Genomic DNA, 27,858 nt, shown 5'->3' with positions numbered 1-27,858 from the left:
TTGATGCGTATGAGCAGGCCTTAATCAGGAATGAGATGCTGATCAATAGTGACCGAAAGAACACTACTCCCAAAAACGAAAAGCCTGAGACCAAACTATAAGAATAATGTTGGAATACTTCGGCGATATGTGGCGGAGGTGTGTCGTCTACACTCAGATCATAATGCCCTGACAGCCTTCGTCCCGGGGATGGTGTATCTGCCATCAAGCTGGTTTCACCGGTCGCAAAATGTCGATACTTTCAGATCTGGATGTCCTCGCTGAGGGATAGAAGAGTCGAATATTGTTCGTGCAGTTCTTCTCATTTTCTCATCTTCTCATGTGCCGGGAGTGTTAGATGATAGGTATTTACAGACACTCGTCTTTCTTTGGAGACATCCGCGTGCAGAGTCTTGGACAGAGTAACATCCAAGTAGTCTTGTACGTCAAGTTTCAAGTCTCTAGAATTTAGGGAGAAATGATATGCCCTTCATATGAACGGCAATCCTACTGCCCAAGCCTCAACATCACTCATAAGCTGAACACCACCTCAGATGGACTCTTCTGGTGATACAAAGACGACGGAAAGGTTTCATCAGAGTACCATCCAACACCAAGTTAAAACTCATCGATGTTCATTCAAATCGAATCAAGATGATCTGGCTGACACACCCCGGATGATGTGGTCCGGATCGTGATATCGGCAATCGGCCCCACTCCGGAGGTTGCACCCGGGATCGACGCAATCCTTGATTTGAGAGCCTCATTGAACCAGGTTAATTGCGCGCAGAAAGATAGGAGCAGAAAAACAGGGTTTTGAGGACAAATACAGTGAAGGATGCTCACTGTATGCTAGATCTAGACCATTGGGGATGATAGCTGTGGGTGCATCTGTGGGATCATGACGTGAGGTGACAGCTGAATGACAAGGATGGAGGCTGTGTTTGCGCATCTTTTTTGTTTCCATTTTCGGGAATATCGTATTGCTTTCAGTAGAGTTGTTGTGTCAGTTAGTACTAACGTTATCTTTGTGTGTGTATGTATGCGTGCGTGTATCCTTGGTTAATGCTTGTGATCGTCTTTGAGCTGAGATTCATGACGTCACGATTCAAGATTAGATGTCATGATACTTCCTTCCCTGTCACTTTTGACGTAGGCGGCGGGGTTATTTCCATTCCAATTCCAGGCTGTCAAACGTCAGTGTCTACCTCTTGGCAAGATATGAATCCAAAACTCCCATCGTGAGCTCGTTGTTTAATCCTTGATCCAAAGCCAGCTCTACCACAAGAAAATAACCATGGCTACAGCATCCGACGACCCTAACCGTCGGTTCTCGACAGGTGTAGCAGGTGAGCCTGAAATCATCGAAGAACACCAAGAAGAAGCTCCAACCGTCAGCCATGCCCTCGCCGAAGAGAGCATGAATTTCGAAGAGAAAGGTGCAGCTCAGCTCGAACATGGAGATGTCGAGGTCAAGAACCTGGGATGGAACGAGTCGCCTCAAGCTGTACCGCACCTCGTCGGAGGACTGAAGAATGAAGATGTGTGGACTTTGCTTCGACGTTTCGACAAGCAGGTCTTTTACGTCAAGAGTATCCAGGAACCTCCCCTGGGAATGTTGGATATGAACATTGCAGACGACGAGGAGTTTTCGCCAGAGAAGCTTAGAGCGCAGATTGAGCGGCTTTACGTGTCTGTTATGGTGCAGCTGTTTGCCTTTTACAAGCAAATTATTCGTCTTCGGTCGTGGAAAGAGACGAGGCGAACTTCTGCTTTCCTGGGAGTGTATACTCTTGCGTGGTTGCTCGACATCCTTGGCCCGATTCTTATCATCTTCCTCATGATCCTCATCTGGTCTCCCGAGGCTCGCGATATCTGTTTCCCTGGCGCACCACCATCACTTATTGATCCCAAGACGGGAGGAGTCAAGACTCCAGCTGCTGGTGTACTCGCTTCGGATGACTCAGTTACTGGCGCGCCTGAGAAGCACAAGGGCGAAGCAGTTGAACAGGAAGCTCACAGCTTTGTGACGAGCCTTTCTACGGTATGTTCCGGTGTATGTGTTTATTGCCTTGCTTTTCTCGCGATGAAAAGAGACTGATGGATGCAGATTGTTGTTAGCACTGCTGCTGGAAAGCACCCCCAGACGGACCCCGACGACGACAGCGCTGCTCCGGACCCGACCAAGCTCACGGAAGAAGCCACCGAGGCTCGACAAAAGTCTGTGGGAGACAATCCCAAGGCTGAACATAACAGGGCCAAGAAGCCAGTGTCGAATGCTGTCTGGGACAAGGCTCGCCCGACGATGCATATGATCGCTGACTTTGTCGATACCTGGGAGCGTTTCGGAAACGCTCTTAGTCCCGCTGCACCCTTCCACTGTCATCGACCCAAGCTTATCCTCATTGCGGTTCTTGTGCCAATGCTTCTCGGATCGTATTTCACGTCTCCGTACATGGCCATGAAGGGTATGGGATTTAGCGCTGGCTTTGGATTCTTCGGCGATCCCGTTATCACACCTGCTTTGAATTTTATCAACAGAACGTATCCTCGTTGGGAGAAGTATGTTGAACTCCGAAACACTATTCTTCGAGGTGTCCCGACCAATGCGCAGTTGGCCATCACTCTTCTCCGTATTGGGGAGAAGAACAAGGCTCCTCTGCCTCCGCCGCCCACTTCCGATGTCCCTCCTCCAACTGAACCCCACGAGACTGCTGGAGAAGGTCTTGAACATTTAGGTGTGTAGTGACTAATTGAATGTATGCGACCCATGCTAACACCATCAGAAGGAGTATCGCAGGCTGAGATTGCAGCGGCTGTTCAGCCCGACCCTAACATAATCCACGAAGATGAAGAAAATGACGAAGAAAAGAGCAAGCACAAGAAGTCGCATCGCATTATGAACTTTATCAGAACTACTGCCAAGGGCGGCGTCACAACAGCTTTGGCTGCAGACAAGGCCAAGGCCAAAGCAGGCGCTCATCACGCAAAGAACCGTCTGGGTGTCGTCAAAGGCGAGCAACCAAACCCCATCACCGGACCCATCCGTTTCCCAGCCCGATACAAGGGTAAGAAGGGCCATGCATACATCACAGCTACGGCTACATCACCTGCTGTTAGCTGGACGATTGAGCTTGAAGACTTGAAGCCCGCCTGGACGGTGTCAATTGGGGAGATTGATGAATTGAAGAAGATGGGTGGTCTTGGGTGGAAGAGTAAGATTCTTGTTGGATGGGCGATGGGTAGTGAGATTGTGGATGGATTGTTAATCAAGACCAAGGATGGACAGGAACATCATCTCACGGCTGTGTCTATGAGAGATCAGTTGTTTAACAGGTTGATCTCTATGGGGAGTCAGATGTGGGAGGCGTTGTGATTACAAAATGTGTTATGGGTCATGATGTTTGGGTTAGCCTTTTGGTGTTTTGGAGTTTTTGTGCATGTAATAGCATAGGTGTCTTTCCGATACCGGGAATACGATATACGATATACGATGATGTGGAATCAATTTGAGATATGGTGATGTGGAATCAATTAAAGATATATGCCACGTTGTGAATCTGGGCCTGTACAAAAGGTCCTGCTTGGTAAGCTGTGAAACTGAGGTTATCGTCAAACGCGGGGGATGACGTCAATTAGTGGTGGAGAGTAGTCAATTCTACAACTGTCATCTAGACTTGAGTACAGAGGTTTGTTGAATATAAAAGAACAGAACAGGTACTCAATTCATAACCAGATCAACCAATTCAATTCTTCTCGCAATCTAGTCCTCTTCTCATCATGACTCCAGAACAATATGACCCCGTCAAAGCAGACTCATGGCTCGTCTGCGACACATGCGGCACTCAATTCCCTACCGCTGATCGCTCCGCCCTGAAAACATGCCACATCTGCGACGATCCTCGCCAATTCGTCCCGCCCTCAGGTCAATCCTTTTCTACTCTTGGCGACCTAAAGAAACACTTCAAGAACGAATGGATCGAATGCCCGTCGGATCCGAACATCACCTTTATCCACTCTGTTCCCAAACTAGCCATCGGTCAACGCGCTATTCTGATCCAAACTCCCAAGGGTAACATCCTCTGGGATTGTATTACTCTACTGGATGAAGAGACTGTCCTGAAAATTAAAGAAAAGGGAGGTTTGAGGGCTATTGTTATAAGTCATCCGCACTTTTACAGTACTCATGTTCAATGGGCGAGAGCGTTTGCTTGTCCTGTTTATATCGCGGCGGAAGATCAATCCTGGACTACGTTTGAGTCGGAGCATCAGGTTGCTCTCACCGAATCTTCAACGCCGATCCTTGACACGGGTGCTACGGCTATCAAACTGGGCGGTCACTTCCCCGGTTCTATGGTCTTGCATTACAATTCAAGGCTGTTTATTGCCGATACGCTCTTGACCACTGCATCGGGTGTGGGAAATTGGGATGTTGATGCTACTGGGGCGAAGCGTGAGGCTCGACCACCGGGATTGAACTCGTTTTCTTTCCTTTGGAGTATCCCCAATTTTATTCCGCTCGGTGTTGATGAGATGGTGAGAATGTGGCGGGCTTTGAAGGGTGTTGAGTTTACTGCTACGCATGGTGGATTCATGGAGATGGACATTGAGCATGAAGATGTCAAAGGGAGTGTTTTGGAGAGTATGAAGATCCAGGCTAGGTCTATTCGACAAGGAGACGACTTTGAGAATATGATTGGAGAACAAGTTTGAGATAATGTGTTTGTTATTTAATGATTAAAAAATAAGAGTAAATCAGTGTCATTCTGATATCGTGGGTATCGATCAATATGCTTCATGCCATTTTCTAACCCGCTTTCCAGTCCTTTCCCAACGCCATAAAAATAATAAACCAACAAAAGAAAATAATATTATTCCTTCTTCCAGAATTTCCACTTTTGCTTATTGTTTGGTGAAGAAGGACATAAGTAGCGGTTAAGTAGTTCGCGACCTTCATCGGGAAGGTTAACAACGGACTCGTTCAGAGTATCGATAATAAAGCGGTTTGCTAAGAAACAAATATTAATAAAATGTAAGAGATGCGAGAAAGAGGGAGAACGTACGCATCAGGTCAAGACCGGATTCACCGGCATCGACAGCCATATCTATCCTTGTGGAATTATAACACCCGTAGCGAAGTTGTAGTTCGAGCATACATCCCCATAGTTCTCTTGTTTCGTCGAGTGTCATGCCTTCGCAGCTGCGTTCAGAGCAGGTGCTTGCTTGGCGGCTTCGCTCGTCGTGGGATTTATTGAGCATGTCGTTTGTGGGAGGACTCCAGGTTGTGGGTAGGGAGAGAGGACCGGGGTGGTTTTGACGATACATTGTGTGTAAGTGGTTGAAGATGTTGATGTGTGTTGTGTTGAGTTGAGTTAAGTTGAGATGAAGATGAAGTTGAGAGATGAGACGAGGTTTATATCAATTCCTTGAATACCCTGTCTCAGTTCAAAAGCGTATCTCCTTTTTGTATTTTCTTTTTCTTTCTTTTTTTCTTGTCTTGGCCCTTGTTGGAAAAAAGCTCAGCTCAGAATATTGGCAGGGCGATTTAGGTTGATGAGTTGTCTTTTGGTAGTGGGGGCCCAATATGACAGGCAGAACCCTGCTTAGGAAAGTTGATCAAAGCGTAACTAATAATCAGGTACACACAGAAACAAAGCAAGTCAGAAGGTGAATCCCTGTTTTTTTGGGAGAGAATGCCATTTAATATATGTGCCCAAGAGGTGACTACCGATGGGGAGGGAGACTAACGTTAGACTTGGAGGGGGGCTTGGTAAGAAGTCAGCGGGAGAACGCCTCTTTTTTTGTGTGTGAATGTTATGTTTTTTGCCAAGTTGACTTGTTGGAGGGGGTGGTATTGAACATTGAGTCACCTGAGAAATAGTTGCATAACATGTACATCTTTGGTGGTAGATCAGGACTTGATCGGAGAGGAATATACTACGTAAACGACGACGACATCAATGATCGACTCTGCATGAAGCATCATCTCGGCAGTTGAGTACGTACCCCTACCCCAATCAGTGTAAATAAACAGGGTATTTCACGTATCACTTTTGGTTGCTTGGTGCTTGGGTTGTAGAGAGGGCGCGTGTCACTGGCACTAGCTGATGATCTGCATCCCAGAACTAGCCAAGCCTCCCAACCCAACCCAAGAAGCAAAGAGTGTGGGAATCCAGATCAGGCTTGCAAGCCTCAAGTCAAAAGCCAGAGAATTGATTGTGAGAAGAGGGTGTCACAAGGACTAACAAGGCCAAGGCCAAGACAAGACAGGGATTGTGATAAGACATCAACATGATAAGCTTTGGAGTAGATGACTGATTGCGAAAATGAATTCACAATGACGAGCATCAGTCATTCACTCTTTAGTCTCTGTTAGTTACTGATAAGAGATGATACTCTACGTTTACATCCGCTGTAGCCGGTTGATGAATGATCAAAAGGTTGAGTCACTGTCACAAGCCAACTTTACAAGGCTGAAGAGTAAAGGGAAAACATTGCCGTTCGCCCCGAAAGACCCTTAGGATCCACTTGGGCGGAGAGTTCCCTTTTTAGCAGCATCTCATAACTCAAACGCCATTCTGATAGGTGATGGAAAAGAAACAAAGGTGAGTAATCAAGCGGTGTGGCTTATCTGCAAGTGAGAGATGTGATGAGATGCAAGGGATGGCATGTCATTAAGTTGAGTGACATGCTCTAACTAAATTGACCATTATCATGAATAACAACTCCACTGCGCCTTTCGGACTTCAATATATTTTAACATACCTTTCTACAAACTTCAATATACTAAATACATACCTCTTAATGGCGACCCCGAAAGTGAACCATTAATCGCTGTGGCGTCACCTTTCGTGGCGCAGATTCATCGAGACTGTTTGACAAAAGTTAATTCATCTAAAGCTATCTTGATGATAGTAAGAAATAAGCTTGACAGCTGGTCTCATCTCTGAATGTTCCTGATTGCGGTAAGTTGCGTTTGCTTGGTTACATCAGTTCAGTAGTGACATGTCAAGATCAGGAAACTGAGGTGGTACACATCGAACGATCTGATCTTCGGCTGATCAGAGATTTAATTCGTGAACAATTAAAGTAATCGCGATGGAATGCGGTAGTGTCCGTTATAAATCGGCATCTACATCATAATCATGAGATGGCATCTCCAATCATTGTGAGATGAACTGAGAGATGCTTCTTGAGCTGAGCTGACAGGTGCCCCTGTCAGCGCTAAAATAAACCTCACTGAAAGGTGTAATTAAGCTATCTAATTGGTCAAATGATTTCTTTTATGGAGCATCTGTCGGGTCAACTTCAGAGGCACCTGTCAGTTCAACTCTCTGGCATGTCACGACATTATTAGCTCCTGTTGCTCCATTAAACTCAACATCTTGAGCATATCCACGATTATCACGCAATGAAGCATCAATTACTCATAAATCTAGACGTCAACTTCAAGATCTGCAGATCAGATTTAATTGTTCTACACCTCTACCAATAGTCACAAGCTAGATAGCAGTCAATAGTCGACACTTCAGCCCTGCCAAAAACACTTCTAGCTCCGAGCGACAGTCAATAGTTCAGTCCCCTATTCTGCAGTCAATATAAACAAATAGATCATGAATACCCAAAATCGCACTCTTCTGTTTTCTTCTCGAATAATCACTCTTTTCTGCCTGTTTTAGCAGCTGCCACTCTTTATTAATCGTTGCTAACATGCGTTTCGCTCTTTTCTGTTCAATCGCCCTTGGGGCTAATACTGCGATTGCGAGTGTTTGTAAACCTCGTCAGTCGAGTGATACCAGTAAGTAAAGTTCCCTCAATTTACTGGCGACCAGTGTTGACTGGGTTTAGGTGTTGTGTCAGTGGAGGCTACGACCTCGACTTCTGCTGTGCCCAGCTCTCCTACAAGCACGGAGCTCGAGACGACTGGTCATACAACCATCGCGACTTCAGATATACCAATCACCACTACTACCGAGGCTTCCGCGAGTGTCGCGACGTCAGTTTCCGAAAACGAAACCACCACCGAGACAACAACCCTCCCCGAAACGACCACAACCGCCGCTCAATCCCTCGAAACATTCCAAGTCATCGCCCCAGGCCACAACTTCCAAGATGAACACCTAATCGGCCGAAAAGCCACCTCCCAACAGATGGGCTTCGATCTTGAACCCACCGCTAACGTCCCAACCCTCACATTCTCCACCGAAGCAGAAACATCCTTCGCCCGCGAAGTTGAAGGCATGTACTGGTGTATAGAATACGGTTCGCCCTACTCACCAGGCGACCTCCGGCTCTGCGACAAGGATAATCTACGCAATGGACTCTGGGGACTTCTGACATGTGAACAGACTGACGATCGTGGCCTTGAGTGTTCTGTGCCGGCGATGTCATGTGGGATTGATATGAATAATGGCCAGATCGTGTGTAATGACTTGGGAGGTGATTATACACAGTTTTCTTCGTTGAAATTATTAATGATGTAATTACACAAGGATCAAGACGATCATATAACATAGTAAGAGGTCTAGTCACGTAACTTAGTTTAATTGACTATAGTATTAGTTAGGTTTTGCTTTAGCATTTTAACTTTATACTAAACTCTTAACTATATATATAAATTTCTTCCTTTATAGATTTTAACTTAAATAGAATTTCCTATAATTTAGGCTACTATAGCTAGATATATAGGAAAGCTATTACTTAGAATACTTATACTTATCTTTAATAGTCTAAATAAATACCCCTAGTTTTATTAACTATAGCTTATATTAACCTATTATATTATAAAATATAATCTCTTTTATTATAAGGATATCCTTTCTCTTAATTTTATAATATAATATATAAAGCTATTACCTTTTTTATTAAATTTACTATAAATCCTTCTAAGGGATAGAAATACTAGGGAATTATAAGACTTTATAGCTAAATATAGCTAGTATTATATTATCTTTAATTAAAGGTTTTTAGCCTATAGAGATATATTTTAACTTTATTATTATAAGGTTATATAAATCTTAAAATAGGGCTAGGCTAATATATAATATTTTAATAATTTTACTATATATATAATAAAATTACTTTATATATTATCTAGCTATAAGGCTATAATTATAAGGTTAAATAATATAATAATATAGTATTAATATTATAATTATAATTTAAATTAATTTAATATATTAAATATTAAAGGTAAAATAATTTACTTTTTTATTATTATTTTTACTTTTTTTTATTAATAGTTTTATTATATAAGAAAAAAGAAAGTATTTACTATTATTTTATTATTTTATATAGCTTTATTTTAATATAGAGTTTTATTAAAAGCTTATTTAAAAGTATAGCCTTATAGCCTTATAATATTATTAAATTATTAGATATTTACTATTTAAGCTATCTTATTTCTTTATAAAATAATTAAAAGTCTTAAAGATATAAATATACAGTTTTACTTGGCGAAGAATAGGAATCGCGATGGTCTTACTCTTGCTTTGGGTTCTAAGGATCATCCTCCTTCTTCAGACTGGTATACAGCGGTTGAGCTTGAGGTTACTCCAGCCCCCACTAAATGATTGTGCAAAGTTCAAGGGACATGTAACTTTGTTAAGTAGTTTAATAATGATGATGCAGCCCCCCAAGAGCCAGCAGTGATAGAGATATTATTTAGCTCCATCAAGGTCAGAATAAGCTTTCGTAGTAGCTTAAGCTGGACTGGTCTGGGTTGTTGGTCAGCTTTTATGCAGTCAGCCCACTAACACCGAAAGTATGGCGATAGACCGATTTCACGTCTTGAAAAAGACACGCAGCATTTTCGCTAATAAAAACACTTGGAACATCGAGAGCTTTGTGAACATATTGACTGCCTTTCGAGATCTGTGTTATCTTGAAATGAGATCATCCAACATGCCCCCTTCATTCGAGAATCGCAAGATAATAACATCCCTTCCCGAACGGGGCCAAATAGCAACAGTAAATCCTAACGACTCTCCCGGCTCTCCCGGTATAACCGCCACTTTAATAGAACCACTCTGAAGATCAAAAGGCAACTTGAACAGGTTATGATCCTTCCACTGAATCCATTCATTTTTGGGCCCAACCCCAAACATCTGCGTCAGTTGTTGCGGCTGGCATGACAGGACCCAATTCCCGCCGTTGGTGCGCACAGTCAAACTTTCTGGGATAAAGTCTTCCAAAGTCGAAATACGAAAGGGCAAAGGTAGCGCCACAAGCGTGTCCCCTGTTGACCAGTTCCAGATCCGGACCCCTCGATTTGCCGATGCGACTATGAACGTACCCGTGGATGAAACTGTGTGGTTGTAAGAGATTAAATCATCTTGCAGGATGAAGGAACATGCTTCTACATCCCAGACTTCGACATGAGCCTCAACGGCAACAACTATTGCGTACGACGAGACCGTTGAAGGCTGCAGGTCTATTGACAGCACTCGACGCAAACTCATAGATGGCAGACTTTGAACAAGTTGACCTGTGTCACAGTTCCATATGTCGACCCTGTCACGTCTCGATGCAGAAATCAATTTCGCGTCCCGCGAGAAACAAAGAGAGCTTCCCTCCCCTTGAGACGACAATAGAGTTTTGAACCTGAACGTGTCATTTTCTCGCACCCATATTTTGATCTCGGTTCCCAAGGTGGCTATAGCTTTGGAGTCTGGGGAGAAGGTCAGTCCCACCCGGTGGCTGGTATGTATAAACTGCCATTCGACATCAGGTTCGTGCAGGCTCCAAACCTGGACACTGTCCCTACTCATCGTAGTTGCGACAAGCGACGAATCAGGAGAGAATCCCATATACTCTGCACCCGGGCAAGAAATTCCACGTAACAAAGCACCAGTCTCGGAGTCCCAAATTGAAATGTGGTTATTTTGGAAAAGTGCCGCCGTCATGGACAAATCTGGTGAAAAGACAAGGGATTGTAACTCCGAGGCAGCCTTCGGGGGTACTTCAAGGAGTCTTTGCCAGTCCCATTGTTGTACTAAGTCATTGTGCGTTCTTGAGACTATTTTCTTGCAGTCTGGAGAAAATAATAAAAGGCCATATTTGTAGCTATGCTTGATGTTTAATACAACATTAGTACCTGTGCTGATGTCCCATAGCCGTGTTTCTTGAACCAGGCTATAATACGAAAACTGAGTTGAGATGAGATATCTCGTGTCGGGAGAAAATGTCATCGACTGCAATATGACATCGTCGTCGTCATCCAGCGTCAGGGTTTTGAAGCATTTGCCATCCCTCATGTCCCAAATCCGAACTGATTTGAAGTCTGACGTTGCCAGGAAGGTTGACTCTGGTAAAAACTTTGTCAAAACCCCCCTGTAATTCTTCATCATATCCTCCGACAGTTTCCATAGCAATTTGTGCTTCGAAATATCCCATACAACGAGCGATAAGCCGTCTGATGAAGGAGTAACCAAAAGTCTTCCGTCTGGCGAGACACTTCCGTCGAAGAAGTATGCTTCGTACCATTGTATAGGGAAGCTCTTATCAACTTTGCTTGTCTCGAGATACCAAACATCAGCTTTACCGGGGTCCCAGACGATGAGAACTTTGGGACCCCCTAAAGACAACTCGATTCTGGTTTGATCACTCCATTTCACTGGAAAATCAAGCCTCTTTGTACAGGTCCCTGTACACAATTCCCAGACGCAAGTCTGTCCATCCCTTGCGCATGACCAGATGGATTTTGAGTCTCGAGAAAAGGCAAAGGCGCTCAAGGACCCGTGGTGTGAAATGTTGCAAAGGATTTGACCCGTTTGCAAGTCAAACATAAGTATTTTTGGTGAATATGGATGGTTGTGTTGCATAAGTATGACAGCCACTGATTTGGAATCCGGTGAAACTGTTGGTGTCGAAAACTCAAATGAAACACGGGAGTCTTCTACACTATCTTGCGCAGTAATAAGGAAATGTCTCGGGTCGGGTTCAATGTCATGAATGCATTCACCGGTGTCACAATCCCAGACGTTCAAATGACCGTTCTCAGAGATGAAACATAGGAATTTAGAGTCCGACGAGAACTCCATGAGGTTCAATGGAAGGTCATCACTATTACCTAACAGACATAAGCGCGAGTCCCAATTGACTTCTTGCCCACTGAGTAATGTCACACAGGCTGGAGCCTTGACTGCAAATATTTGTCTGACAAGGCTGTTGCTTGGTGCCATCACTAAGAGAGAGTAATGGATTTGTAAAGGAGCCAAGTCAATAGTTTGGATGTCGGTATCAACGAATCTTATCGCGTCATTCAGGAAGTTAATTAACTCTGGTTCGTCACCTGTTGACTGTAACAGTATGTCAGCTGTTTGCCTACGGCCCAATTATTGTACATGCCTCACCTCAATGGGAATGGAAGATTGCAACTCTCTCATAAGTTTAGTGATCTGGAAAGCTCTGCCTAGTAGGCTCATAGCTTCGATCCAATGAAGAAGATGCTGTTTCAGAAACTTCAAGATTCTTGTAGCATCCCCAGGCCCGAGTCCCGCTACCACTCGGTGATTTATCCAATACAAGCACGCGTACTGGACCTCGGGCGGTATACATGCGTTGATGAATTCGGGTTTCAATATCGAACGGTGTGTTCCAGGCATCTTCAAATGGCAGATGTCGGGTTGTAGAGTTTCCATGACACGGAGACAGTCTTTGGCTAAATCCTCTGCCGACTTTTTCTCATCTATCCAGAACTGATGTTCTCTAGTTTTGGGACTTATGAGATAGTCTCGGAAGGATGCATGAAGCATTCGGACAGGTAAGTCCGGAGAGGAAGGAACATCGAGGACAGAGTGAAGGAGATCCAGCTTGCTGTCGATGATATCTTGGTCAATGCCTAAAAGACTCGATAGTGCTGATGCCGATAGAGGATTCAAAAGGTTGACAATAGTACCGACAACATGCTGGAACTCGTGAATGACTTGGCGGTCAATTGTCTTGGAGTAGTTGGAACGAAAGAATTGTGCCAAGACTGGCCTGTAGGTAAAGTCCAACTGTGCTGCAGTACCTTCTGTCTGGTATTCAAGAAATCGGTGTAGTTGTTTCTCAGGGCTACCCAGCTGGCGCTCGCTGATAAAGCGGCATGCAGTCGCAGCGAAGATGAAAAGAGGAACCGCCTTGTTTGTGAGTAACTGGACGCACTCGCTACCAGGCCAGTCTTGTGGCAAGTTCCGTTTTTCTCCAACCGAAGAATTCCAATCCTCTCGGATCACCTTCATTTTGTGATAGAAAAAGGTCGATATGTCTTGTTTGATGACTGGAGCGGATATTTCATGAAGAATCAAGTCCTGATAGGAATCTTCGACATCACGGAACCCAAGACGAACGGGAAGGTCTGGGCGGCTCGTAACAAATACTCGAGGCCGGGGGCATTGAATCTTTTTGGTAGCGGCGAACAGATTCAAGATGAGCCTGATGTCGGTCTCTGAGTCGCATTCGTCCAATGCATCAATCACGATCGTGATGGAGCTTTCGCTTGAAAACTCGCTTGGACTCTTCATTAAAGGGTCAAAGATAAGTGTGTCGAATTGCATCTTCACAGTGTTGTTGGTGATTGTAGAATTATTTCGGATGGCCGCATGGATATGTGGCCTTAACGAAGGTTGATTCATTGCAAGTTGGCGTGCAATTGTCGGCACTAGTTTTGAGATGCCACCTCGATCTGCTTCTCCACGTTTGAAGAAGAATGTTGCCCCTAATCGTCCATTCTGAGATAGATACTGAGAAATTGTTCGTGAAATAGTAGATTTGCCAGTACCCGCCATGCCGTTCAGCCAGAAGACCGCTTTGGATTTTCCAGTCGTGTCCTGGATCCAGTCCTTAAGTTCTGCAAGGAGATTCTCACGAGTATTTGGTAGACATGTGCCATTGCGTTCTTCAGCGTGCGAATCCCAGACTGCATCGCCGACATATGGCAGCTGATCAATTGCCGCTCTTTGCTCTTCAGCTTCAGCTCTATCGTCTATGCCGACGAGAAGATCACTGCAATAGAAAATATTAGTAATGTCTCTGTGGCATCACGTAGTCTTCTTGTCCGAGTCAGACAAGACATTCTAGGCTTTTAGTCTTGTTCTCCAAACTTTGAGACCGTTATGTACGTGTACATAAGAGCATTTGACTCACGCTATATCAATCTGAAGCATGCCTTGCATAGTCTTGATAGACTTTTCAATGTGTCGGATAGCGTTCTCGACCTTTTCCTTTTGCAGAGGCCATTTGAGGCTTGATCGATTACCTTTCTGCGAGAGCTGGCTTTCCAGTTCGCGTAACTGAATCTCACTGCTTCCTATTGCAGAGTAAAGTCTCTGAGAGGCCTGCAGTTTGGAGCATTTTCGAGAGAGTAGGTCACGGACCTTGTCGGACTCATAATGCAGCGTAATGGTAGCCTGTAGAAGTCGGGCGCGGCCATCATGCGAGTTTTTAACGTCTTGAGCGTATTTGGAGCACCATGCGATAACTTTGAGGGAAAGCTCAGCAACGGCGATCACGTTGGCTACAATACCGAGACCTTCGAGTCCCGACATTGTGCAAGGCTGGTGCTGCTTAGATCAGCATTGGTGAATATGTAACCAGAGAGAGACATGATACCTGAGAGGGACCAATACCTTCGTTGATCTGTTTCAGTCCCTATTCTGCGACCAGGCTTTCCAAGTGCTCGAATGCGAGTGATAAAGGAAGAGGAAGAGTGAATTCCAGACCCGGCTGAATGAGAGGTTTTAACCAGTCAGCGTAGCAGTGGACTTGGGTACCAAAGGAAAGAGCATGCTGTTGCAGCAACAATGTCAGCTGGGAAAGGAAAGAGCCTGCGTCTACTGCACGCGCCTTCCTGAACACCCTTTTCCCGTTGACCAGTACCACAGAAAGATATTTTACCTGCGAAATTCGGCCGGAAACATCATCACCCTTGATCTTTGTCTGATCGTGTTGTTGGTCATCTTCAGGGTGAGGTTTCAGCATTTACCTGAGTCTTTAGAGTAGTTCTTGGGTGAAATGGCTGGACGGCATGGTGGGCACTGGTAAATCCACTATTTCTCGTCTCTTCCAATCTGAACGTTTGTGAAATGTAACAAATAGGTAGGTAACCAACAATCCAAGGTGAATAAAGCCTCTTCTGTTGGCGCCAACAGATGGGTCAGCGACGTTGCATATAACAAACGCCCAACCCACAGGCATGGGCGCTTAGCACTCTAGGCATTCACTCAAGCGGGTCGCAAATAAAACAGCGACTGGATAAAGAATAGACAAAGATATTAACACACTCTCAGGCTAACTTCTTACCAAAAATGACCTATCATTTCTATCAGCCTCCAAACCAGTACCGGTTTTTATGCAACCTGCCGGGCGCATACAGTTGACATGCAACCGCAATAAAAACGATTGGTCAAATATCTCCAAAACGAGGCTCAGCATCTGTTGGTTATGGCAAAATAACAAAATGTAAAAAGAAGCATGTCCCGCAACTCAGCACCGCCCCAGGCGTACCCTGGCTAGCAAACCTGATCTGATCTTTGTTGGAGGTTGAAAAAGCAGCCTAACACCCAATTCTTCCACTTCTCAACAAGTTTGTTCAACATGCCACAACCATCAACGAAAATGCACCAGAACTGTGCTGACTTTCGTGTCTTGTCGTGGGATAAAGGTATGCTACTACTCAAATGCCAGTCTGCTTAGTGAAAGTACTAATGAGAATAGGGAAAGAGGAATGGCATGGGCTGAATGAGATTAGTCCCAGCGAGTTTTATAATGAGGGTTTACATCCTTTGTTGAGGACGGACTCTCATGTCACAGTCATGTAAGTTTATGAGTGACATTTGATGAATAATTACTGATGGAAATAGATTCGCGGACGCTGACAAGGTGCGCAAGTGCCCGTCTTGTCAGAAATGCTTCACCGATGAATTCCTCATGCCTGAGCTTTGGTGGTCAAGTTACAGCCGTAGATCAAACGGCTATTTTGGCAGCGAGACGTTTCGTGATGACCGAGGAGATATCTCATCACTAAGTAAGCAATACTCTACATGTCCAGGTTCACTTTACTGACCACTCTAGATACATGGTCGCGCTTCCTCACCAAGCAATTAATGGACGAAGATAAACACGTCTGGCACAAATTCAACATCTTCACCCACTGGATCGCCTCAACACAACAAACATACCTCATCGTCTTTGAAGCCCTAAAGCAAACCCATCTTAGAAGCTTTTTCCCCTCAATATTGAGCGGTTCTCACAAAGATGCTCTTCACGATCCGTTCTGGGTTTACCCTCGTCTTCTTGAAAAATTAGCTGGCCTACAGGATAACAGCGTCTGGGCGGTCCGCGATCGTGTGAGAAACATAGAAAAAGAGGATTTGAGAAAGAAGCCGAATCCAAGGTATAGACATATGCACGATACTGCGCGACATGCGATTCACGTTTCGGAGACGCTTGAAGTTGCGGAGAAGACTGTTGCGTCCATTGTACAACAACATAATGTCTTTAGGGAAGATATTGGATGGGGAGATAAAATACGGAATGCAGGGTATCGACGTGTTGATGAACGATTGTTGTGGTATGACCACATCCTTCAAAGTCTTCGCTATCGAGCATCTGCAAACAAGGAGCGTCTTTTGAATGAAGTTCAGCTAGCGTTCAATTCCGTCGCGCAGTACGATTCGAGAATTGCGGTAAAGATTGGTCGAGCGACGCAATCTGACAGCGCGGCGATGAAGACCATCGCCTTTGTCACATTGGCCTTTCTACCTGGGACGTTTATTTCAGCACTTTTCAGTATGTCTTTCTTCAATGTGGATGACGATACAGGGGAGTGGACAGTTTCGCACAAGATATGGATGTACTTTTCGATTGCGATACCTGTGACTTTGATCACGAGTGGATTATGGTTATTGTGGCAGAGGTGTTTTCCACCTGCTTGGATTGGCGAGGAGGAAGAGTCTGAGAATGCGCTTAGGGACTTGCGGAGGAAGATCAAACGAGGTGATAGTGCAAGGGTTGATAGTTATGAGATGTCATGGGCGTGAAAGATTGATGGGAAGATATAGAGTTGGATGCTATTGTGTTTGGACATTGGAGTTTGGGTAGGCGTACAAAGTAAATGAAGCATTTCTTGTATAGATATTGAACTATAGAACTAGAGAGCCTTGATCCGAAAGATATCGTGTATCCTAATTGTTAATTACATGTAGACAGACGTTGTGTTCCCAACATCAAACCGTACCCTAAGTATAATGACATTTATTCATAAAGCGTGATTCCAAAATTGACCAAAATACTACCCAACTGCAATTCATATCTCATCAGATTAATTGGTTGCACCTCTCCGCCGTGTTAAAGTTATTCTCCGCCGTCACAGCATCAACCGACACGATTGTTCCCGGCTTTCCGACAGCAGTGTACTCTTGAACCACTGCCGGTTCTGGCGCATAAATAGTTTCGAATACAGGCGGCTGCGACTGCACAGTAACCCTGACAACGTCTTGCGGTACTTGGGTTACCGCAGCATTTTGTTCCGCGGCCAGACTGGTCCCGGCGAGGATGTCATTACCGCCGTATCCACTGTTCAGAACGAGAGTTGTATTGTCGGTAGTTCCAGGGACTTCGACGAGGTGATCATCACTAGTGATGATCTCGGGCTGATTGTTGGGGATGTAGACTGGATAGACTGGTTGCTCTGCTTGAGATTGGAGAATAAACGATTGTGCTGGTTCGGGGGTGTAGGTGGGTACTTGATAAGAGACAGTCACCTGTTGTTGGGTCATCTGGGGTACTTGAGTTGGATCGTAGATGTATTGCTGAGTAGAGTATGACTGCTGCAGGTCAGGTTGATAGATCGGTTGAGGTGCGGGCTGCATTGGCTGCATTGGCTGCACACAAGGCTCCTGTGACACTGGCGGCGGACAGTCGTTCTGCTGCAAAGACTGAACATATTCCAATGGCTCAGCCTGCTGAGGGGGGTCCATGGCAGTAGAGCCTTGGGTTGGCATCGGCTCGAACGTGGTTTGTTGCTGAACCTCGAAACTAGATTGCTGTTCGTAGGGTTGTTGGACATATTGATCCTGCTGCGGTTCGAAGCTTTGTTGCTCAAACGCGGGCTGAGGGTCGGTCGTGGTGTAAGAAACCTCTGTCGTGATGCTGAATTGCCCAGGCTGTTGCTCGAATGCAGACTGATCATATTCTGACTGCCCAGATTGAACGGAATACTCAAAGGTCGTCTGTTGTTCGTAGGCTGGTTGTTGGAACATCGCCTGTTGTTGGCTATCACCAAAGTCAAATGACTGCTGCGACTGCTCCGAGAAAGACTGATCGAAGCTTTGCTGGAATTGTCCTTGTTGTTGATCTTGGTAGCCGCCCGAATCGTTTCCAAAGTCGAATCCGCTGTTGTCATTGTAGTCGTTGTATTCGTTATCGCTTCCAGAGTTGTCGCCCGTCATACCGTTTACTTGGTTGAGCATCCTTCCAAGCTTCCTCCAGTTCTTCTTCTTGCCCAGCTTCCCGACCTGTCTACTGGCCGACTCAACACCTTGGCCGGTGAGCCTGGCCGCGTTGATAGTAGCAGAGAGGATGTTGTCGCCGACATTTTGCGAAGTCATTGGCTGGCCTGGTGCAGGTCTCCTCCTAACCATGACTTTATTGCCCTGCTTTGGCTGTTGTCCTGGTCGATCCCACGTTGACAATGCTAGCTGCTCGTTGACATAGAATGGTGTCGCATCTGGTGTCCTCAATTCTTTCCAACCCTCAGGAAGAGAATTGGGTGGTTTGGTCCACGCGCTGGTTCCCAGTCTTTTGTTGAAGTAGAACGTCCGTCCATCCGGTGTCCTGCGTTCGTCCCAACCAGGCGGTAAGCCTGAAAATCCCGATAGAGCCGCCGCCGTAGGTTTGAGATGGGTCTTGAGCCCAGTCGCATTATGCGTGTACCAAAGCCGACCGGAAACGTTCTTTCGGATCGTCCACATATGAGTTGTCGCATCCTGGACCGAAGATTGTACACGGGGATCGGATTCGGTTGCGTAGTAAGACTTGTCGTGGCTGTGGGAAGTGTTGACTGCGTTGGAGGTGAAGCACCAAACACAAAAGTTTGTCGTGATGTGAGCGGTGCTACAGATGAGGCATGTATATACCGATACATTGAGAGGGATCCCTAGAACGGTCAGCCAACGTACCTTTGGGTTGTTCGATCGACTTACCTTTTCGACAATGATTGCAAAGTTTGGGTTGGCCAGTAGAAGTCCGTCTGATATCTATTGTCGGCGTTTGTTGAATCGGCGGAGAAGTTGGGTCCCATGTTGGAGTGCCTATCGGGCTGGGTGAAACTACGCTTGCGATGGTAGTGTCAGGTGCTGCAATGTTGGGACTGCTACTACTAGCGCTCGCAGGTATCCATGAGTTGATATCATCATGACTAGATTCATTGTGATGTAGAGGCGCTGGGGTTGGTGAAGCGGCGCTTGCGATAGTAGTGGCAGGTGTCGCGACGCTGGGACTGCTACTACCAATGCTCGCAGGTATCCATGAGTTGATATCATCATGATTAGATTCATTGTGATGTAGAGGTGGCCGGCCTGCTGCTGGTGTCTGGGGCTGTGGTTGAGGTTGAACCTGAGGTTGTGGGGTTTGATGGTCGTTTGCCAGTGTCGATTGGGCTGTTTGACTCGCAATGTTCGGAGCTGAGCCTATCGGACTAAATGGCTGTTGCTGAGGGTATTGACCGGGGATCTGCTGTTGAGGCGGCGACTGATGAATCTGGTGTTGTGGTACTGGAGATTGTTGTTGATGCGGCTGTTGCTGAGGATGCTGCACCTGTACTTGGTGTTGCGGCGGCGCATGTTGCTGGGGTTGTTGATGTTGTGCCTGGACTTGTTGTTGCAGTGCTGGAGACTGTTGTTGAAGGTGTACCTGTTGAGACGATTGAGGATGGGTTTGTTGATGCTGTGTCAATTGGGGGCGAGGTTGTTGAGAGTGTTGGCCTTGGTGTTGCTGTTGCGGAAGGTGCTGAACGGGTACTTGCTGTTGCGGGATGGACTGTGCGGCTTGAGCAGCTGGCTGAAAATTATGGATTTGATGTGGAATTTGCTGAGAATATCCAGGATAACTCTGTTCAGGATGATAAGATTGAGGGCGTTGCTGCTGGACATTCTGCTGCTGGACATTCTGCTGTTGGTTCTGTTGCTGCTGATTGTGAGGATAGCCACCCGATGGATACTGTTGTGGTTGCTGCTGCTGAGGAGCAGGTCTATGTGCAAGTGAAATAACCTGTGGTGAAGGCGATGATACTACAGATTGTTTTCCCACTGGCTTTCTAGCAACAGATCTCTGATGAGACAAGCCTTGAGGCGGCATAGTATTCGCATGTCGTAGAGGCTCCATCTTGACTTGACTTGACTTACACAGAAAATAGAAGCGGGGGAATCCAAGAAAATGACAAGACGGGAGAGGAACAAGTTCCCCTCTTGGCACTTTATTAGATGTCTATTCCCCTGTCAATCAACGTGATCCCGAGACTTAATTGGTGAAAGATTAATTGATAATATCTTGATGCTGCATCTATTCTTTCAACCCCTCAACGGGCATGCACAAGGGTCCTCAGCCGCAAATCTGTAACCACTTACAACCCTGCTCCATCAACTTCGTGGCGCGCTTGAAATGCAACATGCTCCTTTTGGGTAAAGTTCAAGGTATATTCGGTAAGGCGTTTTTAGATGCCGCTACTCTAGTTTATTCATCTTTCCATTCGTCGACTCACATCCTATGGTGCATGATGCTGATGGGCAATAACCATGGGCACAAGCAAACGCGCACAACATGTCATTTTCTTTCTCTGTGCCCTGGATACGACAAGCCTGGACACCAGTATTAGGAGGGAGAGGAGATGCCTTGCCGTAGCCTGTGCAAATACATGGTGAAGGACAATATCCGTGGGCGCAAGAAAATGTGCAGAGGGGAAGGAATTTTCGTGTTTCTCCGTCTGCTACAGCTCCTCGATTGCATGGAGCGTCATTCGTGAATATTGAAATGGTAGGAACAGAGGATATGACCTCCCGTGTCGTGATCGGGCTTTGCGACAGTCAGTAAATCTTTCGTTTCTTGAGTTGCACCAAAACTTACATGCTACGCCCATATATATCTTTACTCTGGTATTCAGGAAATCCAATACCATCTTCTGAATATCCTTCTGGCACGTGTTTCGCAGGGTCGATAGAGCCGTCTTCATGAGGGTTGGGTTGCAATCCTAATATTATTGGAACCCGCGGCCATGATATCCAAGTTAACGCGGCCATAGGAAGGAAGAAACCAATGAGGACTACAATTATTCCCGGCAAGGGACTCTCCTCAGGCGGTTCCTCGGGCGGCGCTTCAGGTTCCTCCTCAGGTGTCTCCTCTGGCGTCTCCGCGGGAGGGGGATCCTCAGGTTCGTCGGCCATCTTATGTCGAATAAGGGTGTTTGTTCGTCGATGAGTGTGTGTTGGGATCGATGCCAATTATTTTACCAGGAGAAAATATTTTATTTATATAGTTCATCAAGTGATATAAAATTTGTTTTAGTAGTTTTATGTGAACTTTGATAACAAGTTGTTGGGTCATTGATATAAAACAACTCTCCTTATCTGCCATCAGGCAAAGAACTGTAGTAAACACTTAAAATGAACCCTAGTACAACATCGCCTGGCCATTGCATTTTTAAAATATGGTCACTGTTAGATCGAGAGAAGATGTAGGAGAAAGAAGACAACAATCAGTCCTTACTAGGAAGAATATGACACTCTGTCTTAGAGGTCAAGGCCTACAGGTTTAGTCACGGGGACGGCAGTGATCGAGGACATCTACAGATACTAGAGCGCCAGAGCCATTATTCACTGAAACGACACTCAAATGAAAATATGTAAATAGACAAAGCAAGTTGGTATTATCAAGCATCTACCCTATGAGCTTAGTTCTTCGCCCTTGAGCGCCATTCGTGATTGAAGTGGTAGAGATGGAGGAGATGGTCGTGTCTAGACTTTGCGAAGTGTCGTTCGTGAATGTTGAAATGGTAGGAACAGGGGGGATGATTGTGTCCAGACTTTGCGAAGTGTCAGTGAATTCATCGTTTCTTGAGCTACAGCAAGACTTACATGCTACGCCGATACGGATGGAGCACTGAGGGGTCTCCTTCGATATTGGGCTCTTGAGGGCCATACATCATATAACCGAAGTACAGTGTACCGACAAATACAAGAGTAGTGGCTATCATGCCACCTCCAAGCATCATCATATCCTTATTATCGGTTCTGGGGCCGCCGCCGAGCATCTTGTGTCGATTGTGGGTATTTGTTTGTTGATGAGTGTGTGTATTGGGGATTGATGCTGATTATTCTGCCAGTAGAAAAGCGCCTATTTATATACGTTCCAGGTGAAGCAAGCTCCATTATTTTTATGCTGTACTAACTTTGATGGAAATGTTATTATATGAGATGACTAGGTAGACAACAGACTCTGATTAACCTTTATCGTGAACCCTAATACATCGTTCAGGTATTCCATTTCTAAATGCCAGGCTCTTTTAGATTGAGAGAAATTACAGCAAACACAAGACAGCAGTCAGTCCTCAAAGGAATGCAATTCTCTGCTATGGGGGTAAAGGCTTACAGGTTCAGTCATGAGGATGACAGCGTAGAAATCACTTAATGGTCAGAAACTCAAATTTAAATATGCAGGGAGACAAAGTCAAGTTCTTTACCACATGACTTCTTTCTCCTATCCTTTTAAAGTGCCAGCCATGACACCGACAGAGAGTGCCAGAGCTTGCGATGGTAACACTGCGCACTGCCAGGCCGATATATGTAATCTGTGGAGGTATCAGGTAGGTTTTCGATCACCACCGCCTTCTTCATCGCTAGGGAAGGGAGAAGATTTTAGTTCATTGCGCTGTCTTCTGTGGCGACCATCCTCAGCCTTGGGAATAGAAGATGATGTGTGCAATGCGTTGGTCTTACCATATTGTCTAGTAGATCTGCTACCTCGATTACTTGCAAGACCTTGTTTCTCGTATTGACCAAAGTGGCTGGAGAGACCGTCCACGAGCTCAACGTCAGACGATGACATCGGAGATGTGGCCAGCGGTGAAGGTCTATCGAAAGTTGGGGCATCTTCACTTTAAACATCCGTTTGGAGTTTAAAACCGACAACGTGAGTTCCTCGTACAAACTAGGTAGAGAATGGTACGAACGGAGTCAACGGGACGAATGGAACAAATGGAACGAATGGATACCAGCCAGTACATCACGAATCAAGGTGCAGATCAACAAGTAATCTATTTTTTTCATCCGCAAACGCTAGAACTACCTCTTAAATGTAGTATTCATGATTACCAGTGACCAGAGAACAATGCCCGAGCTACCTGTCGTTCTCAACTTGCCAGTCCCTAGAGTCGTCAGTATCTGGTGTAACACGCATGGATGCAGACGTACCACACGATCCCAAGACCTCTTGTCATCTCGGCCACTGCATCGTAGACCTCAACAAGGGCTTCCCCGATTCGTCTCCTTTGTCCGGAAACATAAGTCTCTTCGTTCTAGCAAAGCCTCTCTGTGTTCCGGGCAAGTTCCTGCAAACTGTTGATGCAGTTGTTTCTTGCGTTCTCCTAGTCGGCACAAATTTGCTACATGGATTAGTAATTGGACCACTGTGCGTTCAAAAGGTACACTCACAGGATCCATGATTTTGACCTTCGAAGCTTCGTCGTAGAACATCAAAATCTTATCGTTGACCCTTGAGTCCTCATCATCGACCATCAAAACATCGTCGTCGGAGTTATCGACTGGTTCGTATCTTCTCGCAACGTCATCTTGCCATCGAGTCAAGTCCAAGTCGAAATGGTCAATAACCTGTCCACGCGGTATCGATTCTGATTCATCGTCTGCGTAGTATTCTTCGGCTTCCCTCATGGCTTCGAGGAGCGCGGGGGTTAATTCTTGGAATTCTTCGGAGTCACTTTCGACATTGCTTAGATCGCTGAGTGGGTGACTTCCATCGCTGTGATCGTCCTTGATAAGCTCTGGGGTCGGTTCTCTAGACTCGGCCTTGGCCTTGCCCTTTTTGTCGTCGTCGCTCCGATATTTGGTGACTGTGTCACGATGTTTCGTCTTGTTGTTCGACATGTTGGAAAGCGAGTGTAAGTAATTGTAGTAACTGTATTAAAGTATGATATGGCTTTTGCAAGTTGAACAATGCAAGGGAAGAAAACGGATGTAGGCAGTCATCATAAAGTCCCACATCATAATATGGTGCAAAGGAAGGAGCGAGATAATCTGGCGGGTAGTAGAAACGTTGGCCTTCTATGTCTTTGGATACAAAAATAAATGACATAAAACCGTGACTTGGAAAGCATAAACCGTCCTACTAATTTCGTTTCTTATACTTCCAGCGGCCAACTTTTCTGTTACCCTAAGGAGTGAATCACCTCAAGAGAATCTCTGTTGTGGGCGGAACGTTTCCATAAATCATTTGTTTCAGCTGCTGTTCGAGACCCATCGCCTCGCCTTTTGATCAGCGCTGTCATAGACAGAAGATCTAGACTTAGCTATTAGCCTACGCGGTAGGTATGCAAGACCCGAGGAATCGGTAGTCAGCTGTCAAGTGGAACGGCTACTGGTGGGACGACGATCACTAGATGTCTCTCCCATCAACACCAAGAATACGCTAGACTCGGTAATTAGTTGCGCATGAATGATCTAATCTAGAACCACAAGTTTATGTGGCATATTTGCATCATACTGGCAAAAGATTAATTAAGTGCAGGATATAAGAATCACCACTCTTGTATATAAACACCCCAAGTCGATCTTATGTTGATCGTCAAACCGCATAACAACGCGTCAAGATAAAAAGGTAAATGGACTATTAGTCTTTCACAGAATTCTTCATCTGATCAATAAAAGCCTCATCTCCAAACAAGCTTTTGTGGAAAAAATACCATCATCAAATGCATGTGTGATCTTCAAGTTAACCCCGCACGTTGATGAACGACTCAAAACATACCTACCTACGGAGGTGGTCCGTCTCTGTATTGTTTACCGCAACGAACCTATCAAGTTTCATTCTCTGTAAAAGGTTATCCGAAACCGTGGTCTTGCAGGCTGTGTTATTCGACGACGTCATTTAACATGCATGGGATTGTTCAAAACCTGACTCGGATTCTGATCGAGATTGAAACGTCGGATTCTTGCAATGCACCTTTTGTAACATGCCGAGAGATTGCACGTGGCTTTGGCAGAAGTGCGTGACCTCATGTATGTGGATCATATGCCAGAGAGGGCATGATGCGAACTGTCAAGTACTGCAACGTTGGAGATGTACCGACTTTAGCTGCAGATATTCACGTGTTTTGGGGCAACATATTGTAGTGTTAAACTTATGGTATTTCTGCCATTCAGTGTGGGGTGCTATGCTACCTCTAGTGGTCTGCCATCCCAATCATTAACTCTCCATATCTTCCGACAAGAAGACGAAGAGTCGACTCAAGATAATTCCCGTTATCCTTTCCTTTCCCTTTCTTCGTCCGGCCTCGGGCGCGGACTATAGTAACGTAACGAATCCAACATGGGGTATCCCGAATGCATGCAGAGTTATAAAAACAAAAAGACAAGTACAAGAATAATGATAAAATACAACGCCGTTGGCAAGCAAGAGGCTTGCGCAGTGAAAGCAGGTCTAAAATGCAAATTTCCCCTTCCTGTTGGGGAAAAGTTCCTGAAATGCTAATATGCTGAATGCTGGAGAGGTTGGTCGTAGAAGCATGCCTGGGGAGGTGAGAGCGAAAGGAGGTTGTACAGGTTGGTAAGCGAGAGGGTTTGGTGGCGATGCGTGACGTGGAAAAGTAAAGTTGTGGGGGAATATTCTGAAGTGTTCTATAGTCGTTTCATGTGTGTACGTATCGAGAGTTTGATGTGGTGGCGAGATTTCAGGTAGTAGTAGGTAGAGGCGAGTCAAGATGTTGTGGTGGTGAGGTGTCGAGGTTGTGTGGTCTAAAGGGGGTATCATGGTTTGTCGGTGACCGCGTTCTTGAATGTCTCATGCGCAAGCGCATTTACTTCTTGTGCGACTTGCTAGAGCGAGAGTAGTTTCTTCGCACGCGCTCTCGGCCGCGGCGCTCTTCCTCATCGCTGCTGTTGCTGCCACTGCTGTGACGGCGACGATCCTCCTCGTGCCAAGCGCTCAGAGACTTTCCGCCAAAGGTGAGATCTTCATCCTCGATGATGGTGGGTTGAACCCAGGCGTAAGCTGAAGGGTCGACTTCGCGGGCTGTAGGGTCGAGAGCCTGAAGATTGGGGACGTAGTAGTAGTAAGTTTCGGTTGAGTGAGACATGATGGCTGTTTGGTTGTGTGTTTGTGTAGTAAAAAGAAGAGGTTGGTATTTTTCTTCTTTGCGCGGGACAGTCGGGATATTTATTTGTGTCTTGTTGTTGTTGTGAAGAACTTTGTTTTGCTGTGGAGGGAATGGAATGTGGACACGCCCTGGTAAACAAAGAAGGTGGAACTCTACACAAAGGGATAGACGGTGTGATGTGATTTGTTGTTACTGCGTCAAGCAATAGTAGTAAAAGAGGTCCAGCTCGAAAATGATATATAAAAACGCTGAATCCAAGGCTGTGATGGTTATATCTCGTGTTGTATTGTGTATATGAAATGTAAAAGAGAAGAAACCCCAGGAAGGGGATTTCGGGGGGAAGGCTGATGGATATAGACACTGGCAGAGGCTGTACCGACAGTTTGAGAGGAGTGGGGAGTGTAATTAACTGGAGCCTCAGGTGAATCAAGGTGGAGGTGTGGCGGGTCTTGGCTTGGTAGGGGGGCGTGGCAATGACAGGGCCAGCCCAGGACACCGACGCTCAAAAGGGCGTGGGGGAGAGCTGAACTTGAGCCGCACTGTGGTCGTCACTGACGATAATGATTTCTCAGAAGGTCGTCTAAGGGTCATCAATCCCCTATCCACAGTGGCAATTAACACTCACGACAAAACAAGGCATCCCGTCGACTCGGTCGCACAGTAGGGGAACTTTGGGGGTGGATTTAGCCAAGAAACTGGAATCTCGTCCCTGGTCTTTAACTCCTTTTCTAAATTTTTGAGGCCTGGCCCAGAACATGATTTTGACCAGGGGGGATCCATTCATTCCTACAGCGTATTTTGCGGGGATGAGCGTGAGGGCTCTGGGATAACGAATGCCCTAGAACTAGCATTCCACTGATAAAAGAAATGTTAAAAAACAGAAGCTATTCGGGGGGGCCGAGAATCGGCCAACATGTTGAATCGTGAGGGAATTGTTGTTGTTGTTGCTATTTGTTGACTCATCTTTTGTCGCTCACACCACTCACGCAGGCACACTCCCATGTGGTAGAAAACTTTGACAGAGGAACATTTCGGGTTGTCCTTTTTGTGTTGGGGGGTTGAATCCGTCGTGTTGGAGTCAAGATGGATGGACGGTCTTGTTCATGAGTGGACGAACTGAATGGATCTGTAGACTAATTTGAGCCCTTTTTTTACTTCTTTTCTTCTTTTTAAGACTCAAGGGAGGTAGATCAGTGCGTCCTCAAGGGATGAACTAGATAATTTTTGTTTTCTTGTCTAATTATTTCGTGTGATACCCCGTAATGAATGTCTCATGGCGGAGAAAAATACGGTGTCTTTTGTTAGATACGAGTTGGCATCTAATTTGGAAAGGTGAGACAAAAACAAAGACAAGTCATTAAAGGCGTATTGTTGGGGGATCAAAGACTTGGCAGTGTTTGCTAAATGGAGAAAGTGGAATATCTATTCCTTGATCTTGGTATTTATTCGAAAGTGTTTTTATTGTGATGATCTTGTCTTGGAGACACAAACAGGTAAGAAAACACATTGTGGGCCGC

At 45.5% G+C, this 27,858-nt stretch overlaps 11 protein-coding genes across 11 annotated transcripts; 4 read left to right on the top strand and 7 right to left on the bottom strand.

Annotated features, from left to right (window-relative positions):
• Window positions 1-1,276: 1,276 nt before the first annotated feature.
• Window positions 1,277-3,355, top strand: FSST1_006351 (DUF3292 domain-containing protein; the record flags this gene model as incomplete). Its single annotated transcript, XM_083232711.1, has 3 exons — window positions 1,277-2,023; window positions 2,090-2,717; window positions 2,766-3,355. 3 exons carry the CDS (start codon window positions 1,277-1,279, stop codon window positions 3,353-3,355), a joined length of 1,965 nt encoding a protein of 654 aa, XP_083089781.1.
• A 404-nt stretch (window positions 3,356-3,759) lies between these two features.
• On the top strand, window positions 3,760-4,692 carry FSST1_006350 (beta-lactamase-like protein; the record flags this gene model as incomplete). Its single annotated transcript, XM_083232710.1, has 1 exon — window positions 3,760-4,692. The coding sequence occupies one exon, from the start codon at window positions 3,760-3,762 to the stop codon at window positions 4,690-4,692; it is 933 nt and encodes a 310-aa protein (XP_083089780.1).
• Window positions 4,693-4,850: 158 nt separating this feature from the next.
• On the bottom strand, window positions 4,851-5,304 carry FSST1_006349 (uncharacterized protein; the record flags this gene model as incomplete). The annotated part of the gene is made up of 2 exons (XM_083232709.1): window positions 4,851-4,987; window positions 5,043-5,304. 2 exons carry the CDS (start codon window positions 5,302-5,304, stop codon window positions 4,851-4,853), a joined length of 399 nt encoding a protein of 132 aa, XP_083089779.1.
• A 2,385-nt stretch (window positions 5,305-7,689) lies between these two features.
• On the top strand, window positions 7,690-9,551 carry FSST1_006348 (uncharacterized protein; the record flags this gene model as incomplete). The annotated part of the gene is made up of 3 exons (XM_083232708.1): window positions 7,690-7,777; window positions 7,828-8,458; window positions 9,404-9,551. The coding sequence occupies 3 exons, from the start codon at window positions 7,690-7,692 to the stop codon at window positions 9,549-9,551; spliced, it is 867 nt and encodes a 288-aa protein (XP_083089778.1).
• Window positions 9,552-9,857: 306 nt separating this feature from the next.
• On the bottom strand, window positions 9,858-14,507 carry FSST1_006347 (WD40 repeat domain-containing protein; the record flags this gene model as incomplete). Its single annotated transcript, XM_083232707.1, has 3 exons — window positions 9,858-12,278; window positions 12,333-13,965; window positions 14,107-14,507. The coding sequence occupies 3 exons, from the start codon at window positions 14,505-14,507 to the stop codon at window positions 9,858-9,860; spliced, it is 4,455 nt and encodes a 1,484-aa protein (XP_083089777.1).
• A 1,048-nt stretch (window positions 14,508-15,555) lies between these two features.
• On the top strand, window positions 15,556-17,000 carry FSST1_006346 (uncharacterized protein; the record flags this gene model as incomplete). The annotated part of the gene is made up of 4 exons (XM_083232706.1): window positions 15,556-15,622; window positions 15,676-15,775; window positions 15,822-15,985; window positions 16,033-17,000. The coding sequence occupies 4 exons, from the start codon at window positions 15,556-15,558 to the stop codon at window positions 16,998-17,000; spliced, it is 1,299 nt and encodes a 432-aa protein (XP_083089776.1).
• A 276-nt stretch (window positions 17,001-17,276) lies between these two features.
• FSST1_006345 (uncharacterized protein) lies at window positions 17,277-20,343 on the bottom strand (the record flags this gene model as incomplete). Its single annotated transcript, XM_083232705.1, has 2 exons — window positions 17,277-19,117; window positions 19,164-20,343. 2 exons carry the CDS (start codon window positions 20,341-20,343, stop codon window positions 17,277-17,279), a joined length of 3,021 nt encoding a protein of 1,006 aa, XP_083089775.1.
• Window positions 20,344-20,681: 338 nt separating this feature from the next.
• Window positions 20,682-21,398, bottom strand: FSST1_006344 (uncharacterized protein; the record flags this gene model as incomplete). The annotated part of the gene is made up of 2 exons (XM_083232703.1): window positions 20,682-21,030; window positions 21,082-21,398. 2 exons carry the CDS (start codon window positions 21,396-21,398, stop codon window positions 20,682-20,684), a joined length of 666 nt encoding a protein of 221 aa, XP_083089774.1.
• A 493-nt stretch (window positions 21,399-21,891) lies between these two features.
• FSST1_006343 (uncharacterized protein) lies at window positions 21,892-22,264 on the bottom strand (the record flags this gene model as incomplete). The annotated part of the gene is made up of 2 exons (XM_083232702.1): window positions 21,892-22,036; window positions 22,089-22,264. 2 exons carry the CDS (start codon window positions 22,262-22,264, stop codon window positions 21,892-21,894), a joined length of 321 nt encoding a protein of 106 aa, XP_083089773.1.
• Window positions 22,265-22,812: 548 nt separating this feature from the next.
• FSST1_006342 (uncharacterized protein) lies at window positions 22,813-24,113 on the bottom strand (the record flags this gene model as incomplete). Its single annotated transcript, XM_083232701.1, has 5 exons — window positions 22,813-23,107; window positions 23,354-23,377; window positions 23,424-23,520; window positions 23,569-23,596; window positions 23,664-24,113. The coding sequence occupies 5 exons, from the start codon at window positions 24,111-24,113 to the stop codon at window positions 22,813-22,815; spliced, it is 894 nt and encodes a 297-aa protein (XP_083089772.1).
• Window positions 24,114-26,041: 1,928 nt separating this feature from the next.
• On the bottom strand, window positions 26,042-26,320 carry FSST1_006341 (uncharacterized protein; the record flags this gene model as incomplete). Its single annotated transcript, XM_083232700.1, has 1 exon — window positions 26,042-26,320. The coding sequence occupies one exon, from the start codon at window positions 26,318-26,320 to the stop codon at window positions 26,042-26,044; it is 279 nt and encodes a 92-aa protein (XP_083089771.1).
• Between the last annotated feature and the right edge of the window lie 1,538 nt (window positions 26,321-27,858).

The sequence above is a fragment of the Fusarium sambucinum genome, chromosome I (genome assembly GCF_050947815.1).
Source record: "Fusarium sambucinum isolate potato_lamoka chromosome I, whole genome shotgun sequence".
Classification (NCBI taxonomy): domain Eukaryota; kingdom Fungi; phylum Ascomycota; class Sordariomycetes; order Hypocreales; family Nectriaceae; genus Fusarium; species Fusarium sambucinum.
This window is presented reverse-complemented; position numbering and strand designations above follow the sequence as displayed.